General features: G+C 40.4%; 1 protein-coding gene across 2 annotated transcripts in view; it reads left to right on the top strand.

The window, feature by feature from the left end:
- Positions 1 to 12,277, top strand: part of FBXW4 (F-box and WD repeat domain containing 4) — a 2,126,835-nt gene that overhangs the window by 1,120,207 nt on the left and 994,351 nt on the right. For both annotated transcript variants that reach the window (XM_044056341.1, XM_044056343.1), the window contains one exon: positions 3,184 to 3,249. In XM_044056341.1, the coding sequence (XP_043912276.1) occupies positions 3,184 to 3,249 (66 nt within the window). The remainder of the gene's footprint in view (positions 1 to 3,183; positions 3,250 to 12,277) is intronic.

The raw sequence follows: 12,277 nt of genomic DNA on the forward strand, positions 1-12,277 counted from the left end.
TACTTAGTTTTCCATAACGATAGGGTCACTTTCTTCCTTCCTTCCTAAGGTCTGTACAGAAAATAATTTGAATCAGTTCATAGACCTTCCTGTGTTCTTTCCTAATCACACCAATAACGCAGAATATAAATTGCACCAGTTGGATGTTCACAGACAGCTGCGTTTTTATTTGCATACAACAAAGGACATCAGGAAGTCCGACCAACTCTTCCTTTCTTATGCTGAGGGCAGACAGGGCCTTCCGGTCTCAAAGGTAACATTATCTAGGTGGTTGTCTCACATTATTTCATTCATTTACCAGCTGAGAAGTAAAAAATTATCTACCAAACCTAAAGGCCACTCTACTAGGGCATTGGCTACCTTGGTGGCCTTCCAATCTAAGTTGCCCATGGAATCTGTCTGTGCAGCTGCTACGTGGGCTAACCCACATACCTTCATTTCTCATTACAAATTAGACATTGCTTTCAGAAACAGGGCTGATTTTGGTTCCACTGTTCTGAAGAGTCTGTTCCATTGAGCCATCCAGGATAGTAGGTGCTAGGGACGCTGTCCCAACCAGCAAGAATGAAGGCAAGATAGACAACTTAACATAAAGAAGTTATGTACCTACCATAACGTTCCATGTTAGTTGTCTTCTTCTCGCCTTCTTTCTTGCTTCCCACCCTCCATCCCCCTATCCTAGTGGATCGAGAGGAGCTCCCTTATTCAGATTTCATTGGCTGAACCTTATCTGGTTGTCCTTTCTACTTAGATAGCTTCATAGTTAGGTCCAAGGGGCTGCTAGGGCAGAATTCTTCCTTAGTTATGTCTGGAATAGCTTTTTCAAACGGGATCTGGGTAGCTAGTGCCAGGCATCATGGGATATGGGGTAGCCTCGAGCCAGTAAACAGCTCTCGAACTTTTGAAGATGGCCGAGTCGGAGCTGAGGATCGGCTCCGAACCCAACCAGCAATAAGGTGAGAAGAAGACAACTAACATGGAACGTTATGGTAGGTACATAACTTTTTTTCTCCCTTCTCATGTAACTGGCCAAGAGCAATTATCAGAACCTTTCTCACAGAATGGAATTGTTCACATAGGACAAGAGATCTTTGATTAATCCCAACATTCAAAATCTCAGTATGTGTGCATCGATGATATGTCTCTGATCCCTTTTTGGCATTTTTTTCTGAGACTTTGCCACAGGTGCTAAAGGAGGCAAGAAAACCTGCTACCAGAAAATCTTACTTAGCCAAAAGGAGAAGATTTTCCTGTTGGAGGACAGGAGTCATCTCAAGCAGGGATGTCCCTGGTTCTTCACGTACCTGTGAATTGCTCATTTCTGGCCTAATGTACACTTCGATAAATGTACGCCTTTTGTCCATTTATGCTTACCTGACACTGAACCTCTCTCTTCCTTTTCTTAGATCAAACATTTTTAGAAGGGGCTGGGGTTGCATATCAAGCCACCAAGAAAAAGAATTGGCTCCTTCTTGGGACTTGAATTTTGTCTTGGAAAACTTAACTCTTATCTCCATTTGAACCTACAGACAGTTCTACATTGATATTTCTAACCTGGAAGATTGTCCTGTTGGTAGCTTTGACTTCTGCTAAATGGCTATCTGAACTGCAGGCCCCTTATATCTATCCAGCCTCTTTTGATCTTTCAGTCTCAGAGCCAACCCTTCCTTTATGCTTAAAGTTGTGCCTCCATCATGCTGCCTAACCTCTGTTTTCTTTCCTGACTCCCAAAACCAAGAGAGAGAGAGGATTTTTCACCATCTGGATGTCCATAGACAGCCAAGATATTATTTGTTTAAAACTAAATATTTTAGAAAAATTAAACTGTTTCTGTCTTATGGGTAAGAAAGGACAGCCAATATCTAAACAAACCATTTTTGATGGCCTTCCCATGCAATTCAATTCTGCTGCTCTAAATCCTCCTCAGAATGTCAAAGCTTATTCTACTAGAGCAGTGTCCACTTCTGAGGCTTTATAGAAAGGGATGGATTCTATATCTATTATAGAAGCAGCTACTTGGTCCTCTGTTCGTACTTTCACAAAGGACTACAAGTTGGATTCTATTTCCAGAGCCAGAGTATGTTTCGCTAGAGCTATACTTCATGGAATCCAGGACTCAGGTCCTTTTCTGCAGACCATTTCTTCCTGAGCTTTAGCAGTCATCCCATATTGTAATGGCTTCTGTACAGTGACCTAATAAAGAACAGATCAGTTGTGTAGTTTACTTACCATAACATTAGATATTTATATAGATCACTGTTGCAATACTATCACCTTCCCTCCACCCCTCTTACATTTCCTGACAAGCAGGGCCGATCATTTTCAGGCCTAGCTGAGACCCTGATGTTACTTTATTACACATAGATATGTTTTATGGATACTGCTTAACTGCGACCAATGAATTTTTAAGCATATATCCATTATTTTTCCTGCTTTGTTAACTTTTACAAGCGTATAACTACATTTCCTATCAAAACAGAGTTAGAGTGGTTCTTATCCAACAAGGGAACTTGGGTGCTTGATACTCTCTTGTAAATGTTCTGTTTTGTCTGTTCTTTTTTTTATTTATTTAGGCTTTATTTTAGTATTATTGGCCCAGTGTTTGTATTCATCTACCAATCCATTGTTGTATTTTACAAGAACATTTTTTCTAAATTTAATGCAGTAGTTTGCGTCATGCCAAAAACTTAATTTTTGATGTTCACTTAAGCACTGGTTTGTCAAGTATGCCATCATGCTAGTAGAGTTCGGCCATGGATAGTATTAAAATAGTAAATAAATTGAATATTTCCTGCCTTTACATTGATGTAAAGCCCTTTATGGTATGGTCATGGTAATTTAGACATCTTTCTAAGGTGTTAACCAGAAGCTGATTGGTTCACTCCGCCATGAAAAATTAAACAGTTAATCTGTCTTTATCCATTATAGTGCACTTTTTGTTTTATATTAGTTTGTAGTAACTAAACATTCTCTTTCACTGGGGATTCAAATGCATTTACCTTCTGATGAGCTGGTCACCTTATTTTGGTAACAGATTATTCCTAGGGTTAGCTTGGCAGAACTGTTAATTTCTTCTTTTTTGATATTAGGCTTGAGAACTTGACTACCACAAGTCAGTTTTCGTAAATTTGTGCAAATCAGTCAGAAAAGCTTCTAATGACCATGCTTTGTTTTATCCCCCAGCTCATTTGCAACTGGTACAGCATGCTGTGGCCATGTGTCACCCCTAAGAATTTGGGACCTTGAAAGGTATGAACAATTAATGTCTACTTTTTTGCCTGTTTTGTTTCTGATTGTATGATATATTCTAAAAAAAACTGTACCATGAAACTGTTGTGCCAGTCTTGCGGACTATCAGTGTAGCTTCACTTTGCAGTAAGCCAGGATGTGTTGCAACATTTTCACATACATATGTACAAATTCACATAAAGGATATCAGTTTTAAATATAGAAAATATATTTCTGTTTATGTCATCTGATTTGTAGGTGACATAAACATTTGATTAAAAAATGAAAAGAAAATTGAAATTATTTCCTTGATTATCACATGATCCATACATATGTAAGTAAATCAGAAATAGCCAGTAATGTCCTCCCTTCGATCACTGTGTCTTATTTCAAACTTTTGGGGTTATCTTGCCAAGTAACCTGGCTGTCCAGCTGGGGTACCAAAGCCAAAACTTTCTATAAATCTGTATGTCTGACATGTGACCTAAGCCTGGGGCTGTAAGGGAGTGTAAGCAGACATATGAGCATAAAACTTCAGACTGTCTTGTCAGTAGTCTGTATGCAGATCTTGCACCCATTTGTCTGTTCTACACATGGTCATTGTTATTGTTGGCTCGGATAAGTGTCCTGTTGGGGAGCCTTCCTTGATTTTGTTGCTAGTATTGATGTTTGGTACATTATTAGATGTCAGGTAGGAGGGGGGAGTGCAGTTGCAGTCAGCAGATTCCCTACAAGGATGTCCATTCTCAGTGCCTCTTGTGTTTTGGCTCACAGTACATTTATAAGAACTGTACTATTAGCCAGTCTTTCATACCTAAAACCTTATGGGTGTGACTTTCTTCCCTCAGCACACACTTGGAAATCCAGTGCCTTAAGCACTTCACCTAGGCTAAGATGGCAGACCCTTGTACCCGTTTTCCTATCCTAAAGGAGAAATTTAAGAGGCCTATGCCAGACATTTTGGCTGCCTGGTTGGACTAGAACATACCCACTGAGGTCTTGGAACCTGCAGTATGCCCAAAGTTTTTTCACATACTTGCTATTGCAACCCCACTGGTGGCCAGTATGGTGTCTGAGGTTTACACATCCCAAATGACTGATGCTACCTACACTGGTGAGAGGGGAGAACCCTGCATAATTTATCTTTGAAGGACATGAAGGTATACCACAAATTTATACCAGAAATTTTAGTTAGAAAGGAGATACCAGGGTCTCAGATTGAGGTATGTCAGGGGTCAGAACCTCCGGGTTTTGTGAAAGCAGACATCATACCTAAAAAGAAAAACAGAAAACTAAAAATGTTTCCTGTCCTTAAAAGTCCAAGGAAAAGGAGTGGATGGATTTCCCCCCAGGACCTGTTTAAGACCAAAATGTCACACAAGCCACCATCTTTTGCTTCATCCTCTGAGGTTGAAGAGGCAGTCTCAGACTCTGATGAACAATCCTTGACCTACTCTTCTGAAATCTATTCTCCAGGCCAAATGGTCTTTGATTATGAAGATTCCCTTTCTCGATTCTCCCGTTGAAGAAGTTTCTTTTGGGGAAACCGTCTGTAACGTTATGATACTTTTTGGTTGTGAATCAAAACAGATTTCTAATGTGGAAAAAAGACAATATTTTAGAGGTAGTTTCTGTCCCTCCTGTCCTGGAGGCTTTTCTTGATGTCTTTGCATGTACTTCCACTGCTCCTGACTCTTAGCCAATAGACCCTAAAAGGCCTGATAGGATTTATAAAGTATGTGAAGATTTAAAATTTTTGTATAAGAATCCCTTGGCAAATGCTTTTGTGTTTCTTTGGCTGCTTAAGCCTTCTAAACTCCTACCTGCTGCTATTGCTCTTCCTTATATAAAGACAGCAGAGCAATGGATAGATTGGGAAAGAACGTTTATACCTCTTCTACCCTGGCTTTTAGAGCTCTGAACTGTCAGACCCAAATGATTAAATATTTTCTGTTTGTTGTGGGAAACTTAAATAAAACATTGGTTTCTATGGAAGGACCAGCCAGTAGGTAGCAGCCATGTCTGTGCTGCTCAGGCTTCACAAGTGGCTAGAGATAGCATCAAATGCAGCTGCTACAGATTCACTTATTAGAAGTTATGCATGGCTATGTTCTCAGTCCCCTCTCCAAGGACATTAAAGCCAAGCTTCTAGATTCTGCATTGAACAAGGATCTGTTATTTGGCCTTGATGCATCCAGTTTGTTTTTACCTTGCAAGAACAGGGGTAGATAAGGATTGGAAACAAATGTTCCTTTCTTCCTTCTGTTCCCTGCTGTTATGTCTTTTCTCCGCTTCCAGTTCTTCCAAAGGTCTTACTAAAGATCTACAGAGACAAACCAAAGATCCTACTAGTGACTGACTTTTGACCAAGGCAGCATTGGTTCCCCCTTCTCTACCACCTACCCTGGAGTCATCACCACAAGTTACTTCATACAGTGGAGTTGCTAACACAACAGAAGGGCTCACATCTTCACCTCAGCCTGTTATCTTTCAACCTGACGTTATGGTTGATAGAATTCTGATCCCTTTCAGACACCAATTTTCTGAGGATGTGCTTCAGGTTCTCCAGGGGGAATGAAAACCTACTACTCAGAAATGTAAAATAGCTAAATAGTAGAAATTTTCTATTTGGTGTCATGCTCATAAACAGAATCATATAAAATGAGTGCTCCCATTGTCTTATCTTACTTGTCTGAGCTACTAAAAGCTGGTCTGGCATACTCCCCAATCAAAGCACAACCATTGGCCATTTATGGTTACTTGACTAGATTGGAAGTAAAACAGTTTCTGAAAGATGGATTCCACCTAAACCCTCCTGGGAAAGCTATTCCGCCTTCTTGGGACCTTAACTTTGCTCTGGAAAAACTCACTCTTTTACCTCTGAGCCAGCAGCCACTGCTTCTCTCAAATTTTGTCCTTGGAAAAACATAGTCCTAGTTGCCTTACCTCAGCTAGATGAGCCTCTGAGCCTCGGGCCTTGATGGTATCCCCCTCCCTTCCTTATCTTCCATAAGGACAGAGTGGCTTTAAGGGCCAGACACTCTTTTATGCCTAAAGTGGTAAATGAATTATCCTTCAATCAGGTCATCAATCTTCCTGCTTTCTTCCCTAACCCACAAAATAAGGGAGAGAAAGAGAGAGAAAGAGAATTCTGTACTGAATGGATGTGCACAGACCGCTCAGATTCTACGTAGACAAAACAAAGTCAGGCAGAAAGAATGAGCAGTTGTTTGTCTCTTTCCAGGAAACCAAAGCTCGATAATTTTGCTAACTGGATTTCAAAATCCATCTCCTTTTATTACACTCACCATGATGGATCTTGACCTTCACCAGCAAAGGCACCAGCAGTAGCATCTTCTGAAGTCTTTTATAATTGGGTGGATTCCAGAACTATCCAAGAACAAGCGACTTGTACCTTGATGCATCCTTTAAAGAGTAGATACCTTTTCTAAATCCAGACTTGCCTTCACCAGGTCAGTCCTCTCTGGACTGCTTGTCAGCTCTGCAATGTCTCATCCAGCCACCCTTTACACTACTTGAGCTTTGGGAATCACCCAAATGTTTGGAATACTGCAACAGTGATCTAAGGAAGATGATCTACGTTGGATGATCGAGTTTTCAGAAACTCGAAATTCATATGGACGAGACCATATGATCAAGTTTCCAAAAACTTGAACATAAAAAAAAAACCCCACAAAAATCTACTTTTTTTACATTTACGCAGGTGGGTAAGCCCCTTGCACCCCCAACCCCCCTGCAAATTATATATACCAGTTCCAAGATCGCACTACAGTGAAGAAAAGGGTAAATTTCCTGATCCTTGCTGTACCTTGATCTCCATTCAAAAGCTTTGAGTTTTCAAAAACTCAATCATATGGTTTCGACCATATGAATTTTGAGTGTCTGAAAACTCGAATGATAGGGATCCAAGGAAGGACATAGTACAGTTGTGTAAAAAAATTAGCATAACAGTAGATCTCCTACTGATCAGTGTTGCAGTATTTCTTCCCACCCTGCCATTCCCCTTTTCCTAGGTTTGTCTCTTTTCAGGGACCCAAGAGAGACATTTTCTGCCCTCTTCCCTCTTAGCTGAGGGATGGGGTTGGCATAATGGTTAAGGTCTTTACCTCGCAGTATTACTGTAGTTTCCATAGTGTCTACAGGCTTCTTGTTTTGGAGATAGTTTGAGGTTTTATGCTCATATGTCTCCTTATTTACTCTTAAATCCACAGGCTTAAATAGTACATCGGACATATCGCTCTTTGAAAGATTTTGCCTTTGGTACCCCAGCCAAATGTCCAGGTTATCTTGTGAGATAACCCCCAACAATTTGGAATGCTACAACTGTGATCTGTTGGACATCTTCCGCTATGGTAAGGCCTTTCACAACTGTACTTTATATGTGAATTACATTATTTTTTAATCTAGCCAAGTAGGTGGAGTAGTCCAAGGACCTTTTTCAACCATGACCTGGGTTAAAAACAACAGTGACAGACATTCAGAGTATACTATACTTTTCTTAATAATTACATGTGCAAATTGTACAGAGAACAGTCACAGTCAAGTTGTGCTGTTACCATTGAGAGTAACACCAAAGAGTGATTAATTTAAACAAGTATGCTAAACATGCATGCTATAGTGACAGTAACCTATATTAACTAAAAATTGAGTGTAACACTACAGAGTAGTTAGAACTGGGGAGCAGGACTGCATGACATTCACCTGAGTGGTAGAACAGCAATGATACAGTGCCAACTGGGAAGATGGATGAGCCAGAATCTGACCAATAATAATCATGGGGTATAATTGTTGAAATATTAATCTATCAGAATAGTGCCATGTTGACTGCTAGAAACTATAATAAGTTAAAAAATGGCCTGACCCTGTAGGTAATAATTCTACAAGATATATATATATATATATATATATATATATATATATATAGGGCAGTGAAACAAATCAGTGATATTTATGTTGCATATTATGTTCATGTTTTGTAAGGACCACAGTTTATTATACTGCTGAACTGTGTTTGAACCCTCTGCCCAACTCCTTGGCTTTGTCTCAGTGAACCGTACTACAATGTCACGTGTCATTTCTATTGCTATCTTGATATATATATATATATATATATATATATATATAATGCATTTCTCTGTTGTGTGCTGTTAGGAACAGCTGGAGTGGTATTGTACCACTACATCAATAGTTTGTTGACTTACCACACTGCCATTGTCATCCATAAACTCGCTTATTCATCTCTATACTTGGCAAAGTGCTTTGCCATTCCAGTGTTTGGAAATGTTTGTTGTGGCCACACCCCGATACTGAATCATTAATTCATACAGACTGCTCCAAATACTGCTTAAGAGTTAGCTCATATAGGTCTGTAAAATGTACAAGTACTGCAATAGAATGTACAGTCTAGTTCTAGTGAGCTATGTAGTAGAAATATTACACTAGTGAAGTTAAATGCCAAGCATGTACAGTCAGCTTCTGTAGTTGTTGCTGCAACCAGTTATATAAGCAGCATTATACCATATGTAAGGAAATCATTCCTATAATGACTTATGTGCAGTTTTGTATTAAAAAGGATGAGTAGACAGGGAGGCCAGAATGAAAAGTGTATGTTTGCTTGTGAGAAAGAGTGTAGGTAGGAATATATCAAGTAAGCCATAGTATACAGTGTAATTTTATGAGTGTAGCATTTTGCTCAACAGAAGGGCATGAAATGCTCCAGTTTCAAATACCTGAAGTTAAAACATACACGTGAGCTAGCAGAGAAGGTAACTGTATCCAAAGTGATGTCTGCTTGCTGTATCACTAGCTTTCACTGTAATAGTTTTAGTGTATATGCTGCATCTTTAATTCCACATTTAGGATAGGTGCCATAAAATAAAGGACAATTAAGGTGGGTGGGTGTTAGCACCACAGGAGTTTGTTATAGAGACCAGAAAGTTCTAGACACTCCGCTTGAGTTGACATTTGGAAACTACTTTACAAAAATTTGGCTACATCCCTGCGGGGGAGAAAGAGTTTTAAGGGGATAAAATCTGTAGAATGGGTTGGTATCTCACAGAGTGGTTAGACTGACAGCGCTTACACTTTTGTATGGAACTGAGGTTGGCAAATGAGAATAGCTGTTTGACAAACCACTGTGGGCTGGTAACTGCTGTTCTTGACAGGAAGCTTAATGACAACTCTAGGTTAATGTAACTCCTTATACTTTAATGCAGATATCTTGTATATCACATGAGGAACCAGTTAATACTGAGAACATGAGAAGAAAGTTGTTGACATACTAGCGAGAGAAAGCTATTGCATGATAATAATTCAGAAACGCAGGCATTCTAATGGATGACAGCCATCACTAAATCTAAGCCAGAAAACCTGGCTGCACACAATTTAAAGTTTGCTTATATTCAGCCTAGGCTAAACCAGGGGTGGGCAAACTTTCTGATTCGTGGGCCACATTGAGTTCTAACATTTGACAAAGGGGCCAGAACAGGAGCAGATAGATGGCATGCTTTGAAAACATCACCTCATTGGGGGAAAAATACACATCTTGGGATATGGAGAAAACATGTGCTTTAATTTCCAATGAAAATGAAGAAAAGCATTACAATAAAATCTCTGACTGTGAAATGAGTCTTTAAACACTGAAAATCAAATAAATGACCATTTTATTTTAAAGCACTGAAAGTTCTGTTATCCTTCAGGATATCACCATCACTCTCCTCCTGACTGTCTTTTTTCAAAACGGTAGGAGATGCAGATGTACTTGTCCTGTTCCTTTTATTCAATTTGTTTCCCCGGTGCCAAAAGTCAACAACGACCAGTGCAAGGACGAAACAGTTGCAGGAAGTCAGTCTGTGAAGCGTTATATTTGATCTGTGCGCACTGTTTATTTTAACAACGTATGATCACGGAGACACACACATTTTAATGGGAGCAGTGTTGTTGGTCTCCTTTTTTAGCCAGCGCATCAAAGTCTGGAGTTAGTTTTGTTGTGGCGATTCTCAGGATGGATCTGAGGTGTAGGTCTGTTAACTTGGATCTGTGGCTGGCTTTGTTGATGTTCATGACGCTGAAGGTCTGTTCACACACGAAGGTAGAGCCGAACAAAGCCAACATCATCTGCGCTACATTTGGAAACGCAGCATCATTGAGTGAAGCATAGAAGTCATTTAGTTTCAGAGAGCTGAACTTCTCTTTAAGGGCAGGGTTGGACTGAAGGTCGATCAGTTCGAGCTGAAGCTCCTCTGGAGCTGTTTCGGGGTCTTGTGACAGAGGAAAGGCCACCAATTGAAGTGACTTGTCAATTTTGTCGAAATCCAAAAACCGACGGCAGAATTCTCCGTGCAGTGCATCCAGTGACTCACTGTATTTCTTTACTTTTGCTCCGGCCTCTTTCAGCGTGGCTAGTCTAGGAAAATGAGTGAATGACTTGTTCAAAATCTGCCTGGAGAATAAAGCCAGCTTGGATTTGAAGGCTTTCACGCTTGTGTACATGTCATGCACAAACTGCTCCTTCCCCTGCAGTTTCACGTTGAGCTCATTCAAGTGTGAAAATACGTCCGTAGCAAACGCAAAGTCACACATCCAGCTCTTGTTGCTCAGCTCAGGAAATTCATCAGTCTTCCCCTGCCGCTCCAAATACACGCCAATCTCCTCTTTGAGCTCCCACACTCGTTGAAACACTTTGCCCAAACTCAACCAGCGGACACGGGAGTGATAAAGCAGGTCCTGGTGATCCGCATCAGTTTCCTCCAGGAACGCAATGAACTGACGGTGCTGAAGTCCCCTGCACGTATGAAGTTGACGAAGTTTCACCACAGGATTCACAACATGATTCAGCTGTAACACCGATTTACATAGAGATTCCTGGTGGATGATGCAGTGGAGGAAAATGACATCCTGGTCAGGGTTTTCATCTTTCACTTTATTCTGGATTCTCCTCAGCAGGCCAACGTTTTTTCCCATTAAATTCGGAGATCCATCTGTGGTGACGTTAACAAGCTTACTCCAGGGAAGCTTCATGTTTTCGATGGCAGCAGACACCCGTTCAAACAAGTCCTCTCCCCGTGTTTGTCCTTTCAGAGACTCCATTGTCAAAAACTCCTCCGTTATTTCAAAAGTTTCGTTGATTCCTCGGATAAAAATGAGGAGCTGAACAGTGTCTTTGACATTGTTGCTTTCATCCAGTGCTAAAGAATAAAAAGTGAATGACTTCGCCTTTTTGTTTAATCTGCTGGTGATATCTTCATCTATTAGTTCCACACGGCGAGTCACTGTCCGCCGTGATAAACTGATTTTCTCAAATTTGTCTTTGGTCTCCGGGCACAAAATACCTGCTGTCTCTACCATACATTCTTTTAACAACTCGCCCTCAGACAGTGGTTTGCTGGCCTTTGCTATTTTGAATGAAAGCATAAAACTGGCCTTGGTACTTGACTCTTGAATGGCAGTTTGACGGTGAAAAAAACTTTGCTGAGCCTTCAAATTAGCTGCCACCTTCTCAGCAGCAGCTTCCCGTTCTTTTGTTGAGAGCTTGCTAGCATAATTAGCGTGCTTTGTGGCAAAGTGACGGCTAATATTATACTCTTTTAAAACCGCCACACTTTCTTGGCATATCAGGCAAACAGCAGATGATCGGTGTTCAGTGAAAAAATATTTAGTTGTCCACTCCTTATTGAACACTCGACATTCTCTGTCCACTTTCCTTTTCTTGGGTCCGCTCATCTTCATAGAGGGGCGGTGGGTCAAAGAGTAAAGTGCAAACGTGGAGTAATAGGCCTACGCTTCACCTCAACAAAGCCAATATATCTAGAGTGCGCCATCTAGTGAGGAAACATCAGAATTGCAGGGGAAATAAAACATTAACAAGGTTAATTTATTAAATTTTTTCAAGTTTGGCGGGCCGAATCAAAACGTTTAACGGGCCGCATGTGGCCCCCGGGCCATAGTTTGCCCATGCCTGGGCTAAACGATCACTATGGTCAGAAACTAAAAAAAAAACATATTCTGTTTTATTTTATGTTAATTTTCT

Source organism: Protopterus annectens, chromosome 14.part0, assembly GCF_019279795.1.
Source record: "Protopterus annectens isolate FY-2018-M chromosome 14.part0, PAN1.0, whole genome shotgun sequence".
Classification (NCBI taxonomy): domain Eukaryota; kingdom Metazoa; phylum Chordata; order Ceratodontiformes; family Protopteridae; genus Protopterus; species Protopterus annectens.